At 50.7% G+C, this 23763-nt stretch overlaps 1 protein-coding gene across 1 annotated transcript; it reads left to right on the top strand.

Moving 5' to 3' along the window:
- Positions 1-2498: 2498 nt before the first annotated feature.
- CSF1R (colony stimulating factor 1 receptor) lies at positions 2499-22845 on the top strand. The gene is made up of 21 exons (XM_013175966.3): positions 2499-2697; positions 7931-8176; positions 8989-9273; positions 9783-9919; positions 10679-10838; positions 11372-11561; positions 12654-12769; positions 12996-13116; positions 13418-13602; positions 14208-14320; positions 16348-16474; positions 16956-17060; positions 17375-17485; positions 17765-17927; positions 18500-18597; positions 18744-18862; positions 19603-19725; positions 19844-19955; positions 20244-20343; positions 20960-21065; positions 21237-22845. The coding sequence occupies exons 1-21, from the start codon at positions 2649-2651 to the stop codon at positions 21366-21368; spliced, it is 2898 nt and encodes a 965-aa protein (XP_013031420.3). The 5' UTR covers positions 2499-2648; the 3' UTR covers positions 21369-22845.
- The last annotated feature ends 918 nt before the right edge of the window (positions 22846-23763 follow it).

The following is a 23763-nucleotide window of genomic DNA, read 5'->3' as shown; positions in this document are numbered from 1 at the left end:
CAGGCTGATTCTCCCCAGATATGATCTGAGTCACCTGGCACAGCTCAGCCGTGACAGCTAAACAGGGCATTTTTCTCCAGAAGTTGAATCAGCAGGATAAAAAAATCATCTTGTCTCCAGAGGCTGCAGCAAAGGCTTGGGAGGAAGCAGGGAGGGGGGAGCTGGCAGACCTCAGCCCCGAGCCCACTGCCCAGTCCCTGCCTGGCAGGACTTTTTGCATGCAGAGATGCACCAAGACTGGGTCACAGTGCTGGGAATGAGGACGTAAGAACTCCCAGCAGGGCGTTTTCCCCACCCCAAAACTCCCAGCACATCCCCTGGGGGCCTCCACTGACATCTCTGAGCATCAAGCGATGTCAAGTGAGGCTGCAACTCCTCCGTGAGCATCCCTGCCCCTTGCTCAGAGCAGTCTGGTCACAAGAGGCCCTGTAGCACTGCTGTTGCTGGATCACAGGATTTGGGGTGTAGGCTGCAGGTGGGCAGAGATGGCCACCAGCAAGGGAGGAACCCTGGCAGATGGCCCGTCCCACCAGGTTGAGCATCCCCAGGTGAGCACAGCCCAGCCCAGGGACCCATGTCACAGGTTGTGCCTTGTCACCTGCAGACTGCTGCCATTGGAGAGGCTCCACGAGGAGCTTCCTCCAAGAGGGGAGGCTAAGAGATTGTTTCCCTTCTCTGAATTAAACCTGTCTGGTTTAATACTTGTTCACACTGGTGAGTCAGTTCTCTCTGAGCTGGCATTTGTTCTTGGAAAAGAAAAAAAAAAAAAAAAAAGAAAAAAAGAAGAAGGAGGGAAACAAACATCCTTTAAAAAGCCCCTTTGGCTCTAAAGGAGGAAAGAGTAATCAGGCAGACGTCTCCTGTGGCTCAGCCACTCAGCAGGCCCCAGCCCTGGACAGGAGCCCCCCAGCACACCACGGTGCCTCCACTTTGTGTTCTCCTTCTCCGTGTCCTGCCAGGAAAAACTGCTGAGAGGAAATCTTCTCTGGCCAAGCACTGCAGTTTCTTCTCTCTGGACTCCCTCCTGCTCTCCAGCCATCACTCCAGCCAAAACCTAGAGCTTTCTCCACGTTCCCATGACTCTTAGTCATGTCCAGCACAGTCAGCCATGCTCTCATCTCTTGGCCCCAAGACCTTGTCTTCCTGGCACCTCTATGATTGTAGAGACCCCCAAACCCCTTCCCCTCTGGTCTGCAGAGGTATGAGGAGCACTCCTGGCACCTTCGAGTTGCAAGTCCAGGCTCCACAGCCACTCTGTGCAGACACTTTGGTAAAGCCTGGCCCTTTGTGCCTATATTTTGCAGCCAATGTCCCTGTCACCTCCTGGAGGACAGCAGCGTGGTGAGGTGGCCATACAGGACCTTCCTCAGCTGTGCTAGCCAGCGCTGGCAGGTGGTGGCCATAACTTCCCAACCCAGTGCTGCCGTGAACTGAAATGAACTTGGAGTGTGGCACGAGGTTATTTGGTGTTTGAGCAAAGAGCAAGGGGCACCACGTGTCGTCTTCCCCAATGTTCTGCTGACTTGACCATCCCCAGGAGAGTTGTTTTGCTTCAGTCCTACCCTCACCCTCTATTTTGAGTGTGCTGTCCAGGGGAGGGTTAACAAAGTGCCTCATTAATGCTCCCAGGTGCCTGTCAGGATGTTAATTGGAAGAAAACTTCAAAAAGCCTCCTCACCAGCTGGGTGAGATGGGGTTGTGAGCAGGGAGGGTCTTTGCATGAGCTCTGTGGCTGTCTCTTGGTGCTAGAGGAGCTGTGTGCTCCAGCCTGGGGCTGGGTATGGTGGCACAATGGCAGGGTCCCGCATGTGTCCCCAAGCTCAGATGGGGATAGGCGAGGGGAAGGGGCTGTGGGGCCAGATGCCAACGTGCCTCCCTGCTGGGGAGGGCGGTGGAGGTGATCCTGCACCAGCACAGTGCTGGAGCGGGACTTGGGGGTGAGCCCATGTGGCCCCTGGACCCCTCTCTGTGCCAGGGGTTGTGCTTTTCGTTAAAACTAAATAATTTGTTGTCCTTACAGGTTTTTTCCCACCTGGGATCTGCACCAGGCTGAATCCTCTTTGTGGGACGGTTGTGGGGGAGTCCACCAAATTCCTGCATGGGCCTGAAGGTATCACGAGCCACCAGGCCTGAGGTAAAATGGAGCCCCCTGTCACACAGGGGGGTCCCAGCCCATCTCCTTGTGTCCCCAGGCAAGAGATGAGAGCGCAGCCGTGCCCAGGGGTGTGGGTGGCTGTAGCCACTATCTCAGGATCGCCCCCAAGCCATGTGCAGTATCACAGCCCCCACTAGCCCTGGGGGGTGGTTTGGGGCTGAGCCCCAACTTGAGGCAGGGCCTGTGGCAGGAGGGTGGCCCCGGTGGCGGTGGTGGGCCCAGGAGCGCATTGTGGGCGTCCAGCCTGGCAGCAGAAGGGGGTTTGTCACTGGTGACGTCGCAAAACACCATGTCTTTTTTTTTTTCCCCTCCCATTTCAAAAACAAACAAGCAACAAAAACAACAAAAAAAAAAGGAATTTCTTAACTTGTGGTCAACTCAGAAAGGAGAAGCTCCTGCTGAGGGAGAACTGGGGACGGCGCCTGCGAGGAGAGGTGCCTGCTGCTCCAGCCGCGTCCCCGCTCCCTGTGGGGACACTGTGGTCCCCGGGGACATGGGCCCTGGTCTCCTGCTGCTGCTGACCGCAGCCAGCATCTGGCACGGTAGGTCCACCAAGCCGCACAAAGCCCTCTGGGGTCACTGCGTCTCTCTGGGGCAGCTTTGGGATGTGGTGAGGGTTTCTCGTGGGTGCTCTGTGCTTCCTTGGGTGGGGTGGGGAGATGGCCCCGGCGGGGCTGGGGAGGGGGCGATGCTGGGTTTGGACTAACGGGCGCTCAGCTCCTGCCTGTGGAGGGTGAAACCAGGATCCTGGCTGCATCTACCACAATTTCACTGTGGAATGTGAAGGCCCTTGCTCCTGGAAGCTGGGCTGCCTCAAGGAGCCTCAGCGAGAGCAGACAGCAGGCAAGGGAACAGGTCTGCCCCATGGCTCATAAGAGACACCAGCTTGGCCTTTAGTGCAGACGTGGCTGGGGCAGCTCCCGTCTAGAGCTGGCTGCTGCACCAGAGAGGGCAGTTGTAGAAAAAAGGGTGTGCTGCTAGTCTGTGCAGCCCTGGAGTCCAGCTGTGCGACAGCTTACTTGTGGCTACCTGCAGCACTGCTGAGGTATGGCGGCGTGATACGGAAAGGTGTAAATGGAGGGGGGAAAGTGTTGGCAGTGGGGAGATGGGAAAGAGAAACTTCCCCCTCCTTGAGTCTGGGGGTGGGCTAGGAGGAAGATGAGGCTTAGCAGAAAGCGTCCTGAGGGAATCCCTCTCTTAACCCTTTGTCCAAACTGGGCAAGAGATGGAAGTGCTTGGTTGATAGGTGAGAGTCAGGAACATCGGCTAAATCAGCACCTTCCTGTCAATCCCACGCCTGGCTGGAGATGTCTGGGGGTTGCTGTTCTCTGGAGGTGCTGGCACGTGTGTAGAGCTGGGCGTTAGCCCTTACGATGGAAACAAACAGAACTCAGGCAACCAGGAGGGGAAGGTGAATGTGACTGGGTTTTGAGGTTACAGAGATGGCCAAGAGGTGATAACCCATCAACCTCAAGAAAGTCGCTAAGCCTATTTTGAGGTTTGCAACTGAACAGAAATCAGCCCCTATGCTGAGACCTGTACTACTAGTATTGTGTCTAAGCACCGATAATCTCCCAGATCTTGTGTGGCTCTTTGCTTAGTTTTCCTCTTGAGTTTACTCCCCTTACCATGACCCTCTGGTGGGGGGGGGGGTGGGTAGCCTTTGAGGAAAGCGTTCAGGACAGAACTGACAAGCAGCGTATCCCTCTTGAGCTGCTGCTGTGTTCATATTTTCAGCCCAGCAACTGTGAATCTCTCTTGCTGTTGCACTTTAAGTCATGTCTCCTACGTACTGTGCAGGCGTTTATTGGGTCTGCTGTACTGGAAATTGGGCTTTGAAAGCCGCAGCATTTTGTTACGATTCTGGTTCAGGGAGTCTGTCCCAAGTTACTTGTTGATTGTTTCTTGCTTTGGACCCTTTCTCTTCTAGTCCCAGCAGCTCCAGATTGACTCTTGAGGAGCAGTTATGTTTAAACATCTTTTAGTGAGGCTTCTTGTCTCACCTGCAGGAGTTTCAACAGCCTGATTTTGGAGGGAAGGATTTTAAGACTTTCTTATCGTGCCCTGGTTTGAGCACAGGGCTCTGAATGTTTACATCTTGTATGACTTTAGCTGACTGGGCAGAAGTGCTGGTGTGGGAGCAGACAGCGCTCCCACTAGTTACCTTACTAAAGCATTTGAAGAGTGCATCCTCAGACTGGCTTGTAGAAGCAATTTGTTATTTTTTTAATATCATAGGAACTAGGCATGTATAACGTATGTTTGTGAGATCATACTATCTGTCAGGATGTCTCTAAAGGTTCCTTGAAGCACTGGGCAATGCAGGTCACCAGCTGTGACATCCTCACCAGGCCCTGTCTGCCATGGCAGGGTGTTAGACACCCTTGTCTGAGTACCATGGCTGTTGGCTGTCTGCAGCACAAAGCCTCAACATGCCAAGGCTGTCCAAAACCATAGCCTCAAGCTGGAGCCTGACTGACTTCCTTCTCCTGCCTTGTGGATCACAAGTGCATCTTTTGAACGTACCCAGGACTGATGTGGTGCAACCACTGTAATCTGGGTTCTTGCTGGGGATATGTCATGGGCTCAAATCCCAGCTGAAGATCAAGCAGAGCAAGGATTTGAAACCTGAGCAGCTCATATGTGTTCTTGGCCAGCTTGAGAGATCTTTCTTGGAGGTTCTTTTGCTTTCTTGTTGTGGATAAATTTCTGCCTCTGAAGTAGAACCCCAAGGCAGAGATGTGTTGAGCATCCCCCCACCCAGATACTGTAGATGATTCTGGAGGTGTCCTCAGGGACTGAGCACTTCACCTCCTGCTCCCATCACTGAGGGGAGAGCAAGGGGAGCTGAGGCCTCACATGGGTCCCCCTCCAGGTCCTCAGACATCCAGGTTCGGGTCCTGTCCTAATGACAGGTCTCTGTGGCAGGGTTCCTGAGCCTCTAGGTCTTATCAGCCTCCACTTCTCCTTCCTCACCATTTCCAAACCCACAGGAGAGTATTGTAATGCTTCCCCTGGGATGGGAGAAGCAGGGATGGAGCCTGCAGCTGTAACTGGCGGTCATGGTTACACAACCTAACTGTGGTAAAACCTTCGGCCAGCAGTTACCGTCAGCGCTGCGGAAGCTGCCGAGGAGCGGCAGAGAGACATCCTCGGGCTTCGTGCGAGATTGCACAGTGGTCAGCAGGGAGCAAGCCTCCCCAGCAGCCCTTCTTCCCCTTTCTGGAAAAGGCTCCACGGGTCTGACTCATCCCCCAGTGCACACAAAGGAGTGGATGCTGTGGTGGCCTTCACCTGGCAGTGTCCTGCAGTTAGTGTCTCTGCCCCATCCATCCTTACTCTGCTTGTGTGGTGGCTGTGCCATTGGCAGGAGTTTGGGGTGATGGCCTGAAGGCTGCCGGCTTCTACACTGCACAGTGTTATGGAGTGTACCATAAGTATCTCGGGAGTAACTGGAGGCTGATGACAGCAAGGACACTGCATGACACAACTCTTGTCCTTCTGCTGTGGTCACACCAAGCACCAGTTACACCGTGGTCTGCCCATGAGCTGGTTGGACTGCAGCTCCCAGTCAGAGCTTGGCTGCCCCATCGAACCACTGCAGCTGTAGATGGGGAGGGACAGCTAAATAAAGGGAGGAGGTGAGGCAAAAGTGTCCAGTGACAGAGTAAAAGCAGCAGAAACATGTCAAGCCTCCTAGAAAACAGATTAGCAAAGAGGGAGGAATGTTGTAGCTCAGATATGTGGAAAATGTGGCTTTGCAAAGGAATCTGGGATATGTTTTTCTCCACTTTGGAAATAAATGAGTTTTTTCCTGTTTCCATAGAAAGAAGTGTCTCACTCACAAAAAAGGTGGGGGGGGGGGAGAATGTCAAATATTCCATGTTCCATGTCCTCTGTTTCTTCCCACTGGGCCAGCAAGTTTGATTTGGGCCTTGTTTGGGTTTTCCCTGGGCAACTACATCACTGTCATGTAACGGCAAAGCTCCCCAGGGCCTTGAGGTTGGCCCTTCCCTGCCTGGAGGAAGGCATCAGCCCCTGACTGCTTAAATGATGCTCTTTGAGTGCTGGTGGATGGGCTCTGGCATTAAAGCCCCAAGCACAGCTGGTAGGACAGGACACACGTGCCTTGGATGTTGCCTTCCTCGCCAAGGGAGAGCTGTGAGCTGCGTGAGGATGGGTGCATGCTTCTGCCAGTTGTGTTACAGGGAGAGCGTCCTCCTTCCGAGGCAGAACCTGGGAAGAGATGTGCCTTGAACTCTTGCTATGTTTGTCCATGAGCAGTCTTCCCTTGCTCTCCTCCTCGTGACAGGCTTGGAGAGTGAAGAGCTGTAACACTGGGGCCCTACTCTGCATTCCCCTGAAGGAGATGTAAGTGCAGCTGGACTAATGGTGGCCTTACAGGGGCAGTTTGCCCTCTCCCATTTCAGGATCAGTTACGGTCTTTGTGTTCCTTTGGACAACAAATCATGCAACCAAAGAGCTGCGGTGGGTCCAGAGCTGTGTCTGCCACGGAGTTTGATGCATCCCAAGACCAGACTCAGCCCTTGTTTCCACTCTTCCCACCCCAGAGGAGCCCTGCCTGCACTGCTCTCCTGTACTGAGGGCAGTAGACTCATAAACTGGGCAGCTCTCTTTGTGCTTGCTATTATTTGAACCCTGGTGTGTGTTCCTTTAAGATGCTAGGATGGGTTAGCGACCGTGAAGGAAAGCAGAAGTGGGAGAATAGCCCTGGAAGGGGGCCAGAGGGGGGTGCAGAGCCCCCCGAGCACAGATAGCCCTTTGCAATGTGTTTCCTGTCCTCCCCGAAGGCCTGGCGTGGGGGTGGTGGTACGGTTTCTTCCCCAGCCCTGTGGCACTGATTCATTTCTCACTTCCCCCCACCCTAAATATAGGAGGTGACTCAAAGAACTCGCTGACACGGCAAAATGGGGAAAAATATTTCCCTCTGACACTACTGGCTGGAGTGGGAGCCTGGTTCCCCTTTGTTCAGCCAGCGGGGAAGACATCTTCAGGGCAGAGATGGCGTCAGAAATCCCGTGGGGCTGCCATGCCAGTGTCAGCGTGGCCTGGCGAGCAACGTGTGCGACTACGGCTGTGGGCCTGCGTGAGCTGTTTGCTTTCCTGTGCCTCGGTTTCCCACCACCAAACATGAATAATAATGTTGACTCACTCCACCACGTTTTGGTGGAAACAGGGAGGAAAACACACTGATTCTATAGATTATAAGTAGGTGTCTTTCAAAATCCACTGCCAAGCAACCAAAAAGCAGGCTTCCCAAAATGCATGCACTGAGCTGCTGCTCTGCTGCTCTCCAGGCCTGTTCCAGCTCATCGCAGCGCTGACGCAACAAAAACAGCCCCATCCGCGGGGCTTGGCCTAAACTTCAGCAAATGGTGTTCTGGGCTAACCAAATTCATGTAGTAGCTCTAGCTCTGCCACAAAAGGAAAATGGTTGCAAAAATAGGCAAAACCCAACTGGAACAATTTTCAAGCTCGCATTTGGCCTAATCAGCTCCAGATGACTCTTACTTCTCTCCCAGTGCTCTGAATGTTCAGTTGTTGAGTTTCCTCACTTCCCTGAGGTTCATTACTTGGTGTATCGGGCCATATTGGACTGGTGTGATGAAGAATGAAGTGAGGCAAAATGCCAATATGCATCCCAAACCTAGTTTCTTCCTGTTGCCGAGCTATTCCATACTCAACGCTGTGAGCTCCAACAGAGCTTCCTAAAAGGGATCATTTATACATCCTCACTCTTTCTTTCCTTTGCAGGCTCAGCATCCCCAGTGATCAGCCCTAACCTCTCTGCTCTGGTTGTCAACACGGGTGACCCAGTCACCCTGCGCTGCTCGGGAGAGTCACAAGTTAAATGGTACACCCAGAAGCATACGTCCACCAACCACACCAGCAGCACGCTCAGTATTCCGAAGGCCACGTACATGGATACAGGCACCTATGCGTGTGCTTACGTCAACAGCAGCGACAAGGACGCTGCATCCATACATCTGTTCGTGCGAGGTAACCGTGCTTCCTTCCTCCCTCATATGCTGGCAGAATGGCCCCCTTTCAGGGAGCACAGCCATCGCACAGGCCCCCTCTATGTCTGTGGCTGTGTGTGTGTGTTTGGGGGAGCAGTGCAGGCTCCTAGCAGGGCAGCGGCTCACCCACAACCATATAAACCCACATGCAGTGGGGCCCATGGCTGGAGCACTGGGGTAGGGTACAGGGCATCTCTATCAAGCACTTCTGTGAATGGCCTGGAGATTTTCCTGCATATACTTTGTCTTCCCTTCCTGAAAAAGCAACGATGAAAGTCTGTTTGGTGCTGTAAATATACAGCGAGACCTGGAAATCAGAGAACTGTATTGCTAGTACCTTTGGTAAGGGAGAGAGTCACATGAACTATGTCATTACAATGTAAGCTGAAACCCAAGTGTTTCTCTACCTCAGAATTTATGTTCTGCTAGCTCCACAATTTGAGTTCACCTCTTCCTTTGTACAGTGATACTGTCCTGTACAGGGAAGCTGAAGGTCTAACAAAACTAACATCGCGACAAAAAGTTTAATTAGGGATGAGCATACTTCTCAGTCTCTCATCTATGCACATTTGTGAGTTTCTTGCTCTGCTCTCCTCAAATGCCTTAGCTGGAATTGGGCTCGTCATGTGAGTTTTTGGAGGCTGAGTCAGGCAGGCGTTGAGCAGGGTTGCCCCAACGTTGAACTCCCACTGAGCAGCAAAGCTGGAAACTCAGCTTTGCTGGAATGTGTCTCTAAGCTTCAAAGCATATTTTTCTGATCCTGTTCTCTGGCTTACCTTGTCTCCTTCACAGATCCCGATAATGTGTGGTACACCCCAAATTTCCGCATCCCTGTGAACAAAGGTGGCAATGCTCAGTTCCCCTGCCTCATCACGGCCCCTGAGTACGGATCCAGAGTGACGCTGATAATGGATGACGCCTCTCCTCTCTCACCCGGAACCAACTATTCTTTCAGCACTGAGAAGGGAATAACACTATACAATGTGCAACGCCATCAGAAGGGCTATTACCGATGCCAAACAGTGATAAACGGAAAAATAAAGAAGTCACCAAGAATAAGACTGATTGTGGAAGAAGGTAAAGGACTGCATTTGCTGCTGTCCTCAGGGGGACAGCAATAGCTAAGTTGGTCGCAGTAGATAGTTAAGGAAAAGTTCCTAGCCAGTGGTAGAAAAGACTTTCTGAACCTGCGATCCTTAAAAGGTATTTAATGGAGGTAAAATTCCATCAGCTTTTGGCAAATTGTCTCCTTTAGGTGTGTCTCCGTGAGGTCAGCAGTATTCAGATTATTGTATTATCACAGAACAAAGTCCATGCATCTCTCTGACGTCCTCAGGCCTTGATGCTCAGGATGTAACCACGGCACAAGGATCTCCTTCCCTTCCAACCCACAGTGCAAGCTGCTGTGCTCTCCCCAGCCTGTACTGCTTCCCATAGACACGTGCACAAAGGGCAGGAGGAGGGCATGTGTAAAGAAATTGAAGAGGATGGAAAGGAGACGGTAGCCAAGCCCTGGGGAATCTCCAAAGCACATGGTGTCACTGGGCTAGCTGATGTTGAGTCTTTCCCTGCTTGTCTTTTTGTAGCACTGGAGAAGCCTGTATCAGTGACGATGGAGCCAATAGACCATGTGCGAATTGTGGGTGAACCTTTTGAAGTCACTTGCAGAGTAATTTCTCCGTCCCACAAGTATGACATCAAATGGGTGACAGCAGCAAAGAATGTAAGTTAAAGTGTGTGACTTCATGGGGTTATAGGACTTTTCTGGAAAAGAGGAGCCATAGGGTGTTAAGAATAGCCCAGACCCAAGCCCCCTGCAGCACAGCCTTGAACTGCCCAGCCAAAGCAGCTATTCAAACAAGCTGTAGAAATCCGAACATCCTTTCGCTTGGGTGATGTAGGGTTACAAAACGCTTGCCCATTGTTGGGATCTTACTGCAAGAGAGAAGGCAAGTATGTTGTTCCACATGAGTTCCTTGAACAGAAGCCACAGTACCTACCAAGGTAACATTTCGCCACTCAGCCCCACCAGGGCTTATAAAGAAGCAAACATTCAAAACAAACGACTTCCAAGAGAAAAGATAGGGTGAAGAAAGGGAACACACTTCAAAATCTCTGATTGTCTGTTGTGCTGACTTTTAATAGCTAGAGGATAAGATTTGCTAGATGGCCTTCTGTGTGATGCCTTTATTAAGGAGCTGAAATCAACATATATGATATATGTTTGGATCACATACTGTAAGGGCAACTTGGAGTCAGAAGGCTCACAATCGGTGTGACCCTAATTGCTGTAGAATATCTGCCCTGAATACTTGGGTTTAATACACCTCTTGGTCTCCACGCAGATGGCTTTCAGTGACAAGAGCTCTATAACAAAGCTCAGTAGCCCAGAATGGAGGGTGGTGGGTATGTTTGTTATAAATATAATTCAGTAACAACCTCTCTGCTTCCGAGTGACTGGTATTTCCTCTCTGCCTGACAGGTCAGGAGTACGAAAATCCCTACCTTTGTAGATGAGAACTACTTCATCAATGCCGTCCTGTCCATTCCAGCGGTGACCTTGGAAGACAGTGGGAAATACACTTGCATAGCTAACAACTCAGCAGGATTCAAGAATGCCTCGACAATGCTTCGCGTAGTAGGTGGGTACTTCCCCCACAAACTAGGAAGGTGTGGACTGAACCATGCCTAGCTTTGAGCATTTGCTGCTTCTCCCTCCAGCTTGTTCCTAGTTGTGTTGCCAGAAACACCATTCTCACCTGTGCACGAAGGCTAATGTGAGAACTGTGCAGATGGTAGGAAAAGTGTTCCCTTCTTGTCCTGAGGAGCAGGGGGACATTTTTTGGAGTTGATGAACAATCAGAAAGCTCTTATCAATTTCTGTGTGTCTATAAACAAATTTAAAAGAAAAAACTTGTCCCATGCAAGTTCTGTAAGATTCTCCAGCTCTCCTCAGGTAGAGTGTGGTATGAGCCAGCATGACAAAGGAACAACTTCCTAAAAGTACTTCTTCGAAAACATGAGACATGCAATCTGTGTAATGCCTCCTTCCCTCCTGCAGTCTCCCATCTGAGGCTGCTCTTTCCAACAATGGTTATTTATGAAGCTGGTGTAAGCTTGTTTCAAGTCTCTGTGGATATGCCTGCTGATGGTCATGATCTCATCCATCCTGCAGAGAGAGGTTACATACTCCTGACCCCAGTGCAAGCCATCAGCCAAGAAGTTGCTTTGGGAGAAGATTTGAAACTCCAGGTCCAGATTGAGGCTTATCCAAAACTTGTCAGCTGGCACTGGGAGCACAAAAGCCCCTTCAAGAACTCAGAGAGTACCAAATTTGTGGGCAAAATGATCTCTGGAAACAACTGGTATGTGCTCTCTCTCTCTTCTACGCTGGCCACAGCATGTTTCCAACAATGCTTTCCATGTGAGACAGGCAAACCCCTTGCTACTGGCTAAGTGAAGACTGGTTTTAAAGAGGGGAACTGTTTTGCCTTTCTGTGTTCTGTTTCCAGCATTGTTAGCAAACCACAGTGAGAAGGTCTGATCAGGTCAAGGAGGACACCACCTCTGTCTAACTTAACAACTTTCTCTTTAGAAAACTTTGTGGAAGTCACTATTGCATTTGTGGTCTTGTTCAAGTTCGCACTCTCCCCACAAGAAGAAATTGCAGGGGTGGGTACGCAGAACAAAAAACGGAGTTCCCTTGCTGCTCCTCAGACCTGTCCCATGTGCTGTGCTCCAGAGGGTGTATATAACAAGAAGTACTATATTCCCCATGTCAGGAGAAGCCAGATACATCATTATGAGGATATGACCTAATGGGGGGACATAGCTGTGCTCTTCCAAAGCCTACAGCCAGCTGAGGCCAGAAGAAGAATGAAGGAAAGAGAATTATCCCATTTGCTGTGGAGTTTTGGCAATTTCCCTTTCATTTTTTTAGAAACCTAAAATAATCCCCTAGAGGAACTGTCACTCTGCAAGCATAATGGCTTTAGGGTGAACTCTTACTTGCACTGGGGTCTGAGAGATGTGCTGGGGAGAGAGGAGGAGGCACTTGGGACCGTAACTTGATGGGCTAAGCAAGTGAATAACTCCTCCTCTCAAAGACAGGAGGACCAGTGTGTTCTGGCCTTTCCAAAGCAAAGATGTAGATGTTAAACTCTCCTTTCTGAGCATTCACCCACCCACAGACTTTACGAATACTGCACATTGTGGCAAAAGGCCTTTCCTCCAAGGAAGAGCTTTTCAGCAGTGCTGTAGGATCAGACACTGTCTGCTTCCCGTGGAGAAGCAAGAAAGCAGCAGAATTCCCCTCATGGGCTGGGGAAGTGTTGGGAAGCGTTCACCCACTCCTTGGCACAGCAAACAGCTGCAACTCACTGAGCAAAAACTGTCCGAGTGCCTGAGTTTCCTCAGCACCGCTTTCTTCATGGTGTTTCTTCTCTCTGTGGGAGCAGGTATAACAACACGCTCTTCCTGAACCGCCTGCAGGAAGGAGAGAGAGGTCTCTATACATTTTATGCTGTCAACAATGAGACCAAAGCATCAGTTAACTTCAGTATCTCTGTGAAATGTAAGTATTTGGCATTGCCCCTTCCTAAACCCTGCTTGCCTTGAGCAGGGGTCGGGTTCCTGGGCACCTCCAGCCCAGTGCCCACAGGAGAGAATTTCTGCATCTGGGACCCAGCCCAAACCTGGGCAGAGCACAGGGGTTCCACAGACAGAAAGTAACTCAGAGCACAGGGAATGCACTCTTCCTCTGGTCGTAGCACTTGCTGTTTCTCTGCCTTCCCCCACAGTTGCTCCAAGGGTCTGCTATGTCTGGGTGCCAGCCAATGACTCCGGCAACCTTCACTGCATAGCCATTGGCTACCCTGCCCCACGCATCGAGTGGTACCAGTGCCCCACTTACTCTGACAGGTAAGAAATACTCAAGATATTGGGCTCCACAAGACGCTGAGGTGTGCACTTGCCCTTGCAATGCTGGCATTTGCTGAGCAGCACCACAGGGACTTGTTTGCAAGCAGCTTGGCCTGTTCAGTAACAGTAACGTTACTTATGTTCAGGGAGAGGTCTTCAACTGGGATGAGAGTAGCATGCCTCACAGAGCTGCAGCCCTAATGCCCAGTGTCTCTTCCCTAGCCTGATACAGGCACCAAGTCCCTCCGAGCCACTGCACTGCGGAGAAACACTCCTTTTCTCCTGCTTGGTGTCTCTGCAGATACAACGAGGACTATAAGCTGCTTCTGAACGACTCCAGTCCCCAGGTGGTGAACATGCTGTCCTTCCAAGAGGTGGAGGTGGAGAGCGTCCTCCCATTCCAGGACCTGGGCGCCAATTTCACCTTCTGCTGTGTGGCTGTCAACAGAGAGGGGAACACCTCTGACGTGCTTCACTCAGTCGTCAGTAAGATACCAACTTGCAGCCTATTGGAGTGGGGGACAATTTGGCTTTTGGGGACCTGTCTATACGTAAATCCTTACTGTCTTGTTAGAGAGGTGGAATAGATTCCGCAGGCCCTCTGTCCTCACAGGAGGTGGGAGGCTTTGGCATTTGCTACTCCTACACGCCACGTGAGAATTGCTGGCTGGGCAGAGCCTGTGCCAAAGGCTGAGCTGTGCCATGAGAGCTTTCTAACCGCAGCAGCACAGCTGGCTGTTGCTCAGCCCACTGGAGTATAGGAGTTGCATCTTTTGTTGGGTCTGTTGGGTTTCTGCAGAGGTTTTGGTCCAGAGGCAGCCAGACCAGCACCTGTTCTGCTCCTGGTGCTGTTTGTGTGGAAGGTGAGATGCAGCAGGGGGGACTGGTGCACCCTTGGGTTTTGTATCAAGAACTTCCCTTGGTTTCCAGCAGCTCTTTTGGGTGTCTCTGAGGCCAGTGCTGCGTTGCATTGCCTGTATGGGAAGCCTAAGCGAATGGCTGGGTAAAATGCTCTCAGAGATGGGTCGTCAGGGAGTGAAACAGGAGTGTTTATTTATCTCCATTTTTGTTTTTTTTTTTTAATCCTCCAGGAAATGTCATGGCCCCTCCAAACAAGCTCTTCAGTCCCATTCTCTCCACCTGCGTGAGCACATTGGTCCTGCTGCTCCTGCTGCTACTCTTCCTCCTCTACAAGTACAACCAGGTCAGACCCCCCTTTCACACAGCGAGGGCTGCGTGGCCAGCCCAGCCTGAGCCCACGCTGCCTCAGCTGGCAGCCACACGCTGGAAGTATTCAGCTGGGTGGTACCAGGCAAGATGAGCCAGGCTACCTGCCTCATCCCCGCTGCCTCTCACCCTGCCAGGAGTTTCCTGCTGCCAGGCAAGGCACCATGCACCATGGGCCTCTCCCACCCTGGTCCCCCAGTCTCATAGCCCAGAAATCAGCGCAGACACTGCCTGGTGCCAGACAAGGTGCTCCCTCTGTGCTGTCAGTTGCAACTGGTTTTGCTCTGGTCACCATGAATATACAGATTTAATTATCTAGAAAAAAAAAATGTTTTGCAACTTGCATCTAAGTTTTTCTTCTCCCTGCTTTATAAAAAGCTGTCTTTATGGGGATACAGGCTGATGTTAGAAGGCGTTTGTCTCCAGGAAGACTTGGTCACTATTTTTATACAAGAACTTATTCCGTTTTCTCTGCAAGACTCATCTTTAGCATTGGTTTCCTTCTCTGTTGTCTCTATAAATTCCACCAATCAATAGCCACTTCTACTTCATCAGTGGGTGAAAATCGCCTCTTTTTCGGTTCTTTGGCACTCTCCCTTCGACAGCTCATAAAGGCTCCACATTTTGCAGCAGAGTTCTGATGCTGGTTGTCAAAAGACCCAGCAGAGCCCACTACCAAACAAGCACCTGCAGTTTCACAGGCCAGTAGTCCATAAAGAAAGAGGGACGGATGGATGTGTAAGCACAGCTCTGAAGAAACAGCTTTTAGGAAGGCCTTGCAAGCCCAAGAAAATCAGAATATGTTTATAAATCTTGTATTTCATATGGGCTTCTCAAGCCAGAACTGACTATTGCAATGCTAGGGGAATTATAGAGCCGAAAGCAATAATACTCATCCTCCAGGAGCAGGCAATAGTGCATATGCCTAGTGCATGTGGTGTTTTTTATGAGGGACCTCCGTGAGAAGCTGTGCTGCTTGCAGCCTCCCACCAGAAACTATGCTTCTTGCAGCCTCCCATGTTCAGCTCTTAGGCAAAGAAGCAAGCGTGGGAGAGAAAACAGAACCAGATGCTTTGCATCAAAACTGCAGGAGATCTGTTTGCCTCAGATTTTGTCTCTCATGCCTGTGCAAACCCAGCTTTGAGCATCTACCCATGGTTGCATCCTCCTCTGCAGCTATCCAGGGGAAGTGGTGAGGAGAAGCATGTCCGCACACACCTCCCAGTAGCTGGGACATACATGATTCATCACAGCCATGGTCACTCCACCCACACTTCCCCGTGCCTGAGACCACTGTTGCCCCTCTGGGCTGCAGGCGTGCCTCCTTGTGAGAGCAAAGGCCAAGCACAGTGTTCCCGTGCCAAGCTCTTTCACTGCCTTCCTCTGTACTTCTGCCTCCAGCCCGGGTCCCCGGCCCTCGCAGCGTGAATGACAACACCCAGCACAAGCTGGCAGCTGCTTCTGCCCACAGGCTCTGGTGCTGCTTCTCTCTGTCCTCGCCTGGTTACTTCTGCCATGAGATTCATGGAAAAGAGAAGAAATTCTTACTTCTATTTCTCCATTTTTTTCCCCTGCAAGGGAAGCAGGGCTGGGCCAGCCCCGCTGTTCTGCAGCGCTCAGCAGCCCGGGGTGCTGAGGAAGGAGACGCAGTGGGGACATCTCCCCCTGGCACAGCTGGGCGCTGCGCAGCCACCGGTCTGTGGGCACGCTGGCTTTCCCAGCTCTGCTGTCCCAAGCAAGGGCAACAGGCTGCTTTAAATGAAAAGTGCAAGAGGGCCTCCCTCAGACATGGGTGAGGACTGGGGGGGACTTTGTAACAGCCAAGGGGCTAGGATATTTAGACTGAACGTTGCCCATTCAGCCCAGATTCAAAGCAAGAAATATCTGATGGAGTTAAACCTAAAGCTTCCCTCTGTGCCTGGGGTGAGAGCTACAGCTCCTGCAGGGACTGGGGAATGCTCAGGACTCGAGTAACACTGAATAACTGGAATCTCTTCCTTACAGAAACCTAAATACCAGGTGCGGTGGAAGATCATTGAGGCCTGTGAAGGGAATAACTACATCTTTATTGATCCCACTCAGCTGCCATACAATGAGAAATGGGAGTTTCCCAGGAATAACCTCCAGTTTGGTAAGAAACCTTCCCTGCTGGCCCCCATGAAGAGCCCCATAGAGCTTAAATACTCCAAAGGACAAAGTTGAAGCAACCAAGCAGCATCCAAAGCTGCAGCCAGACATTACAGCAACATTGTCAACCCGGCCTTGCTGCTCTCTTCCACACAGAGTGGCAAATGCTAGGGTACAACCTACCTTCAGCCCTCTATAGCTCTGAGAAATGTCAAGAGGATCATGTCCCTCCTCGTACACCTGGGGTCATTCCTTAACGTGTACAGTTTGTGAGTCCTTGTTTGCACTTGGCCTCTTTCATACCGTCCCTGCTCGCAGAAGAGTTCCCCTTAGACGTTCACCACCTTCTGACTAAGGATTACTCATCCTGTCTGGGCCCTGCAGGAACCCCCACCTGTCAGACCTCCTCCTCAAAGCTGTGTGCAGGACAAGCGCTCAATTTCTTTTTAGAAAGCATCTTATAAGCACATTCGTTCCCTCTGCAGGGAAAACTCTCGGAGCCGGAGCCTTCGGAAAAGTGGTAGAAGCCACCGCTTTTGGGCTGGGCAAAGAAGATTCGGTCCTCAAAGTGGCTGTGAAGATGCTAAAGTGTAAGTCTGGGCCAACTTGCAAAGGCTGAAATCCCCCAGGTTTTATTGGGCAGGATGTAGCGTGTGTTCACATGTTGGTGCTCCCAGACTGCAAAACCTGGGTTTCTAGATGTTTCTGTGCTAAGTACTGGGTGTTGGAGTCTCACTGCTGCCATTACTTGTGGACATGCGGCCAGAGGTACAAGCAGAGGACACAAATTCCTCTCTGCATGTCTCCTTTTGTTCCATCTCTCTGTTGATGCCTTTTTCTGTTATCCCCATCATCTCTTCCTTGCCCCTCGCACCTTCACACAGCCCTTCTCCTTGCCTTGCAGCATCGGCGGACACAGATGAGCAGGAGGCGCTCATGTCTGAGCTGAAGATCATGAGTCACCTGGGGCACCACGAGAACATCGTTAACCTGCTGGGAGCGTGTACCTATGGAGGTAGGATCCCACACACCTGCACCCCAACAAAACCCTCTCGTGGCCTGCTCCTCCGAGGCTGTTACCGGACATAGCTGGTGATCCTGGTGGTGGTTTCTGATCCTATAACTTTGCAAGGGTCTGTGGGCTGGCCGTTTCCAGACATGCTTATGTGCTGTATGGGTTCTGCTGCCCCTTCTGCTTCTTCCAGGCCCCAGCCACCTCCAGGGATCGGTTTCCAAGGGAAACCAGTCCTCAGGACAGTCACTTCTTAACAAACCCCTTCTGCCTCTCTCCCAGGCCCAATTCTTGTCATCACTGAGTACTGTCGCTACGGAGACCTGCTGAATTTTCTGCGGAGGAAAGCTGAATCCATAATTATCCAGGACTCATCCCTGGACACCTCTTTGGACAGCACTGCTGATTACAAAAACATTGACCTGGAGAAGAAATACATCCGCAGGTAAGAGCAGAGCTCTGGTGGCCTCGGGGCTGAGCAAGACGGGGCCTGGGTGTCTGCTGGGAGAGGTGTGCAGGGGGCTGTGCTGGGCAGAGGTTAAGGCCAAAGATCTGGGAACTTGCCAAAGACCAGGATGCCAAAGCCACTGGGGGTGCATGCAGTTGGTTCCCATTCCAAGTTTTTCAGTCTTTCACAGCAATTATTGAATACCCCAGAATAGATCCAGGTTTCATTTCAGTCTGCTGTCCCACAGGCTGGGAAACAGAACTTTTGGGCTTCCTGCACTGCTGGACACCTGAATTTTATATGGCACAAGGCTGAGGACCCCTCAGCAGTCTGTGGCAGTCCCTTTGCGAAAGGGGATCAGTACTTGGAGCCCCACACCACAGGGCGCCTAGGTCCCCTTTCTGAATCAGTCTCAGCGCTGACTTTCCCTCTGCCCTGAAGCCTCTCGCTAAGCCACTTCCTGCAGGCAGGGATGTGGTTTCCGCACCCAGTGGATGTGGAGAAGGGCAGAAGGTACTGCTGGAAGGCTGCTAACAGCCTGCCTCCGTCTCTGTTGCTCTCTGACTCAGTGACAGTGGCTTTGCGAGCCAGGGTTTGGAAACCTATGTTGAAATGAGACCTGTATCAGCATCATCTTCAGCATCATCAGATTCTGCGCAAGCCAGGGGTGAGTTAAAGGCCCGTTTCTATATTTGCATGATTTCTTCAGTCTGGCCATTTGGTCTGGCTTAGCTCTTAGGAAACTGGGATACAGCATAGCTTGTGTTATTTACCATGTTTTTAGCAACTCTAAAGCTGCTGTTTGAATTTCAGGGAAAAGCTCAGAGGAAGAAGTTGAAACCAGAGAGGACCTCCGGCCCCTCAATCTCTCCGACCTGCTCCAGTTCTCCAGCCAGGTGGCCCAGGGCATGGCGTTCCTCGCATCAAAGAACGTGAGTACCAAAAGGACAGCTGCGCCCAGCACCCCCCAGGGAAACACCAGTGCAGCCAGCAGGGGCCTGCCATCCTGCACAGGGCTCACGAGGCTTTTAGATAGGGTGGCCAAACCCAAGCAAGCTGCTGCTGAAAACGGGCCTTTCTCCCCCATCTGCTGGGTCCAGACACGCTGGGCTGTGGTGAGTGGTGTTTCCTTTGGAGCCTATGCTTCCCATGGGATTTGGACAGGGCAGGTTTACAGGGGGAAGCCAGGGCTGTGCTAGTTGGTCCCAATATTCCCCCCCAGCTTTTACATGAGGTCAGGAATCTCGATGCAGAGCTTTCTTGCGCTGACAGCCTGCCACTGCCCCAGGGACAGGGAACTGAAAGTGGCCGTTGAGCTATCTGCCAGAGCTGGCACATTTAGAGTATCAGAGAGCAACTGTATGATGGTTTCACAGGGGGACGCCCTCTGAACAGCCTCTGCTTCTGAGTCTGCCCCCACAGGGAAGATGAAGGCCCATGACTTACAGGGCATGAAAGGCCAAAATGTTTTAGCACTGCAAGAGAAGTGGTTGAAAGGAGAGCCCCTACTCCTTGTCCAGGACATAGGGCCTCTTCCACGTGCTTTACAAGCAGTACATGTTCCCCTTGCTTCTGTAAGAGCTGTTATGGTGGCAGCCCCAGGCTGCAGGGAAATGAGCTGGTACTGCTGAGGGACAGGGGCTGAGTCTCAGCTGTGCTCTATTCTCCCCAGTGCATCCACCGTGACTTGGCAGCCAGGAACGTGCTCGTATCAGACGGACGAGTAGCCAAGATTTGTGACTTTGGCCTGGCCCGCGACATCATGAATGACTCAAACTACGTTGTCAAAGGCAATGTAAGTAATTGAAATGGGGACAGGAGAAGGTACAAGGGTGGCTGCAACTGGAGCACAAAGGACAGGCTATAGCACAAGCTGCCAGCTTGGCCCAGTCTGCAGTACTCTGCTTTTCCAGGCCCGGCTGCCCGTGAAGTGGATGGCCCCAGAGAGCATCTTTGACTGCATTTACACGGTGCAGAGTGATGTGTGGTCTTACGGCATCCTTCTCTGGGAGATCTTCTCACTTGGTAAGGAAGAGGGAAGCTTGCAAGCCTCTCTTGTTTTCCATAGCTTACCACTAACTTAATGTCTCTGCAGAAAAGTTTTCCAGAAAGAAGGAAGGTTGGCAGAAATCTAGGATAATCAGGGCTGTAAAACACTGCGTTCATTTTCCAGGGGGGTGATTTGCTCTAACTCAGAACTCCCTGAGAAGGAGTAGCACTGGCTCAGTCAATTCTGCAGGCTACATCTTACCACCCCCCATGGCTAGGGTGTTGCAGCCTCTGAGCTGAGCGCCACCTTGGCTTCTGTCACAGGTAAAAGTCCATATCCTGGCATGGTGGTGAACAGCAAGTTCTACAGCATGGTGAAGCAGGGATACCAGATGGCAAGGCCCGACTTCGCTCCCTTGGAAATGTGAGTGGATGCATGCAGCATCTGAAAGGGTGAAAGGGTGGCTGGAGCTGCTTTATGGGGAGCGGGTGATGAGACAGCACAGGAACCTTGGTCACAGAGCGGCAGGCAAGCCCTGGGTTCGACGTGTCTGTCCTTGGGGTTCAGGGTTTCTCCCTCCTCCTGTAGAACAAGACCTGGGGCAGTCAGTTATGATGCTTGGCCCAATATTCCCCATTTCTGGACAGGAAGGTGGCAGAGCTCATGTAATCTCTACCTTTCTGAATATGGCAGCTTTTTTCTATTTTCAGTCAGTTGCTTTTGACTCTAGGCCTGTAAGAAGACAAGCCTGAGTAGTTTACAGGAAGGGAAGTAAGTTTGCGCTAAAGGAAAAATACTGAGGCATAAAGCCTCTTGCAGATAGATGAGGAGACTGGAAAAGTTTGCTGTCTGCTCCAGTGCTCTCCTTCCCCTGGAGCACTGCCCATGCACCAACCACGGGTTTTACAGACAGGAAAACAGAACAAAGATAAGTGCCTGAAATACAAAGCAAATCACCCTGCTATGCTGCTGTGAGTAGCCTGGGGGTGCAGACTCTTCAGCAGCATCGCAACAGTTCTGTTCCTCTTTGGCTGCGCAGGTACACCATCATGCAAGCATGCTGGAGCCTGGAGCCCACACAAAGACCTACCTTTGACCAAATCTGCTGCTTTATTCAGAAAGAACTGGAAGTACATAAGGAACAGGTGAGAACCTTTGGGGAGAGACTTTCTCCCTACAGCAACATAAGCTTCTGCACGAATTTTTGTGGTGACATCTCCTACCTTTAACTGATGGGAGTAGCTTAGAAATGGTGAAAAGAGAGGCATCCAGATTTCCCCAGGGACTGAAACACTTTTTTCTTTTTTGCTTTCCAGGACCAAACCAACCTCCCATCCACTGCTGAGGAAGACAGTGGCTGCGACACCTCCGGCTGCTGCGAGGAGTCCTGTGAACAAGAGCAGAGCGGCCAGCCTCTCCTTAAGAGTAACAACTATCAGTTCTGTTAGCTGGTACCGCTGCCCAGGGTGGGTCCCTGCTCTCCCCATTCTGCAGAGTGCATGATTCCGCACAGATGCCTTCTGCTTTGGCTCTCCTCTCTGTGCTTTCTGAAGTATGAGTGTTACTGACTCCCTCGCTGAAAGAACAGTGCTGGGATGATTCAAAACTAAGACTTACCGTGGGGTCTCGAAAGTCCTATCTGAAGCATAGCATAGAGACGAAGCATGCTTACCCTAATAACTCTACAAGGTACAGAGGTCCCTGTCACCTGCCCCACCACCACCCCTGAAGGGGATTAGGGGGTGGTTTTGTTTTTTATGTACTAGTTGCAGCCTACAAAGACATTTCCAAAAGCCGCTCGTGTGACTGCACCTTGTGTCTTATGAGGACATCTTGAAGTAAATCCTGAGGTGGGAACTGCCTCACACCAGAGGCAGCCCTCTTTCAGGGTGGTCCTGCTCTCTTCCCTTTGCCTGACCCTGGATGTTGCAGAACAAGCATTTAGATGCAGGTAAAGCCTCTACTAAGCATTAAATATGTATTAACCTCTTGCTTTCCTCATACAATCTACCTCTCTGCAGCTGATGCTTCTGCAGAGATTATTTGGGTGAAGTGCAACAAGGAGACAAGCCCAGGGCTCTGTGAACTTTACCTGCCCCAGTAACAGGAGAGAGGGGCAGCTGTTTCTCAGGCAAAATACAGGAGCAACAGGTGCTCTCCCACAGGAGCACTGAACACAATCCCAATCCAGGAAAGAATGGCAGCTTAAACAGATCTGGAAATGATCATCATATCCTACAAAACCTTTGAATTATTAAACATGTAGCAATTCACTGCCTTTGTCATGATTACAGACGTGCTCTGATATATATTTTCTTGAGTGTATTTTAACAGTACAGCTGAGGTAATTTTTTTTTCCATAAGCTAGGGCCTAATGCCCTTAAACTTGTTTCTCATCTCACCCTTGTTTGGGGTTACTAATGCCACAGCCACCTGGTCCTGTGTAGCTATCAGAAGTAGCTAATGAACCTTCTTAGCTTCACCTGACCCAGTGGGTAAAGGATCAGCATTACAAATACAAGCACTGACATGGCTTAGGAAAACGACAGCAAGACAAAACTACTGTATAGTACGTGGCCCTCATCAGATCATGAGCAATTATGTTGTGGGCCACTTCTGATTATATTAAACCTGTTTTCATGCTAACACCAAGTGATTCATTCCTCTTTACTAAATAAAATACTAATGTATTTCTACCTGTCAGCATTATAAAGAATAAAATATGTTTAACAGAATGAGTCTTCCCAGGGCTTTAAGGGCTGTTCTCAGAGGTAAATGGATCAGAGCAAGTGTGACATATTGGCCCATCCTCTCATACCCTACAGCTCTGCGCCAATTCATCACACTTCTCATTACCAGTTCTCAAAACCACTTAATCTTATGTAATGCCAAAAACAAAAGCATTAAAAGCAAGGTTTTAAAGCACTTTGCTCTGAATGGCCTTCCTGTAATTCAGAAGAATGAAGTAGTCACATACAATGGGGGGGTAATTTCAATCATGATGATGGGACAACTGACAACGGTCACCGTAGTTGAGACATGGGAAAGGCAGGCCAATGCCAAGGGCAGGGCAGGGCAGAGGCAGAAGTCTAGCAGAGACTCAGCCTTACTGCAGCAGAACCGCCTGTAGCAATGGCTCAGAGGCAGCAGAAGCTCAAGCTATCAAACACATCCTGAAGAGAAGTTACTGTCACCTGCTGCAGAATCTCTCCTCCAAAAGTCACCAGGAGCTGCCCTGGGCAGGAAGTGCAGAATGAGAGCAGGCAGATTTGGGGAGTTGAGCATCTCATGCTCACAGGTTTGCCAGTGCTCCCCTACCCTTATTAATTCAGTCTGAACACTGCTGAGCCTGGAGATGGAAAAATGAATTTAGATCACTTTTCAAACAAACTCTATTCTGAGATCCATTCCAAGCTACCTAGACCAAAAGAAACCTTGACAGTACTGAGAAGCCCCTTAAAAATAAATATACACAGAAAACCCCAGGAGTTACACAAGGACCATTCAAGCTTCAAATCACATTCGGAGTCAAGGGGGGGGGGGGGGGTATAACACCTATGATTGTGATTTAAGTGCCAGAAGTGATCATTCTAACTGCAGAGACTACTTTCTTGCCACTTAAATATAGTGAAGTATAGTTCTTACAACAGGATCGTTTTGTTCTGAAAGGCTTGCATTTGACACTAGTGAAAGAGCTCAAGGAATTTTATTGAGCTGCCTCTCCTGCTTCTGAGAAAACCAGGCTTGTTGCTACCACCATGGTAGTGCAGACTGGAAGCGTGATTTACACACAAACCGTATTTGTGCCCTTTCCCACTGCAGTCCTCCAGGTGTTGAAGGCAA

This window comes from Anser cygnoides, chromosome 14 (genome assembly GCF_040182565.1).
Source record: "Anser cygnoides isolate HZ-2024a breed goose chromosome 14, Taihu_goose_T2T_genome, whole genome shotgun sequence".
Lineage (NCBI taxonomy): Eukaryota > Metazoa > Chordata > Aves > Anseriformes > Anatidae > Anser > Anser cygnoides.
This window is presented reverse-complemented; position numbering and strand designations above follow the sequence as displayed.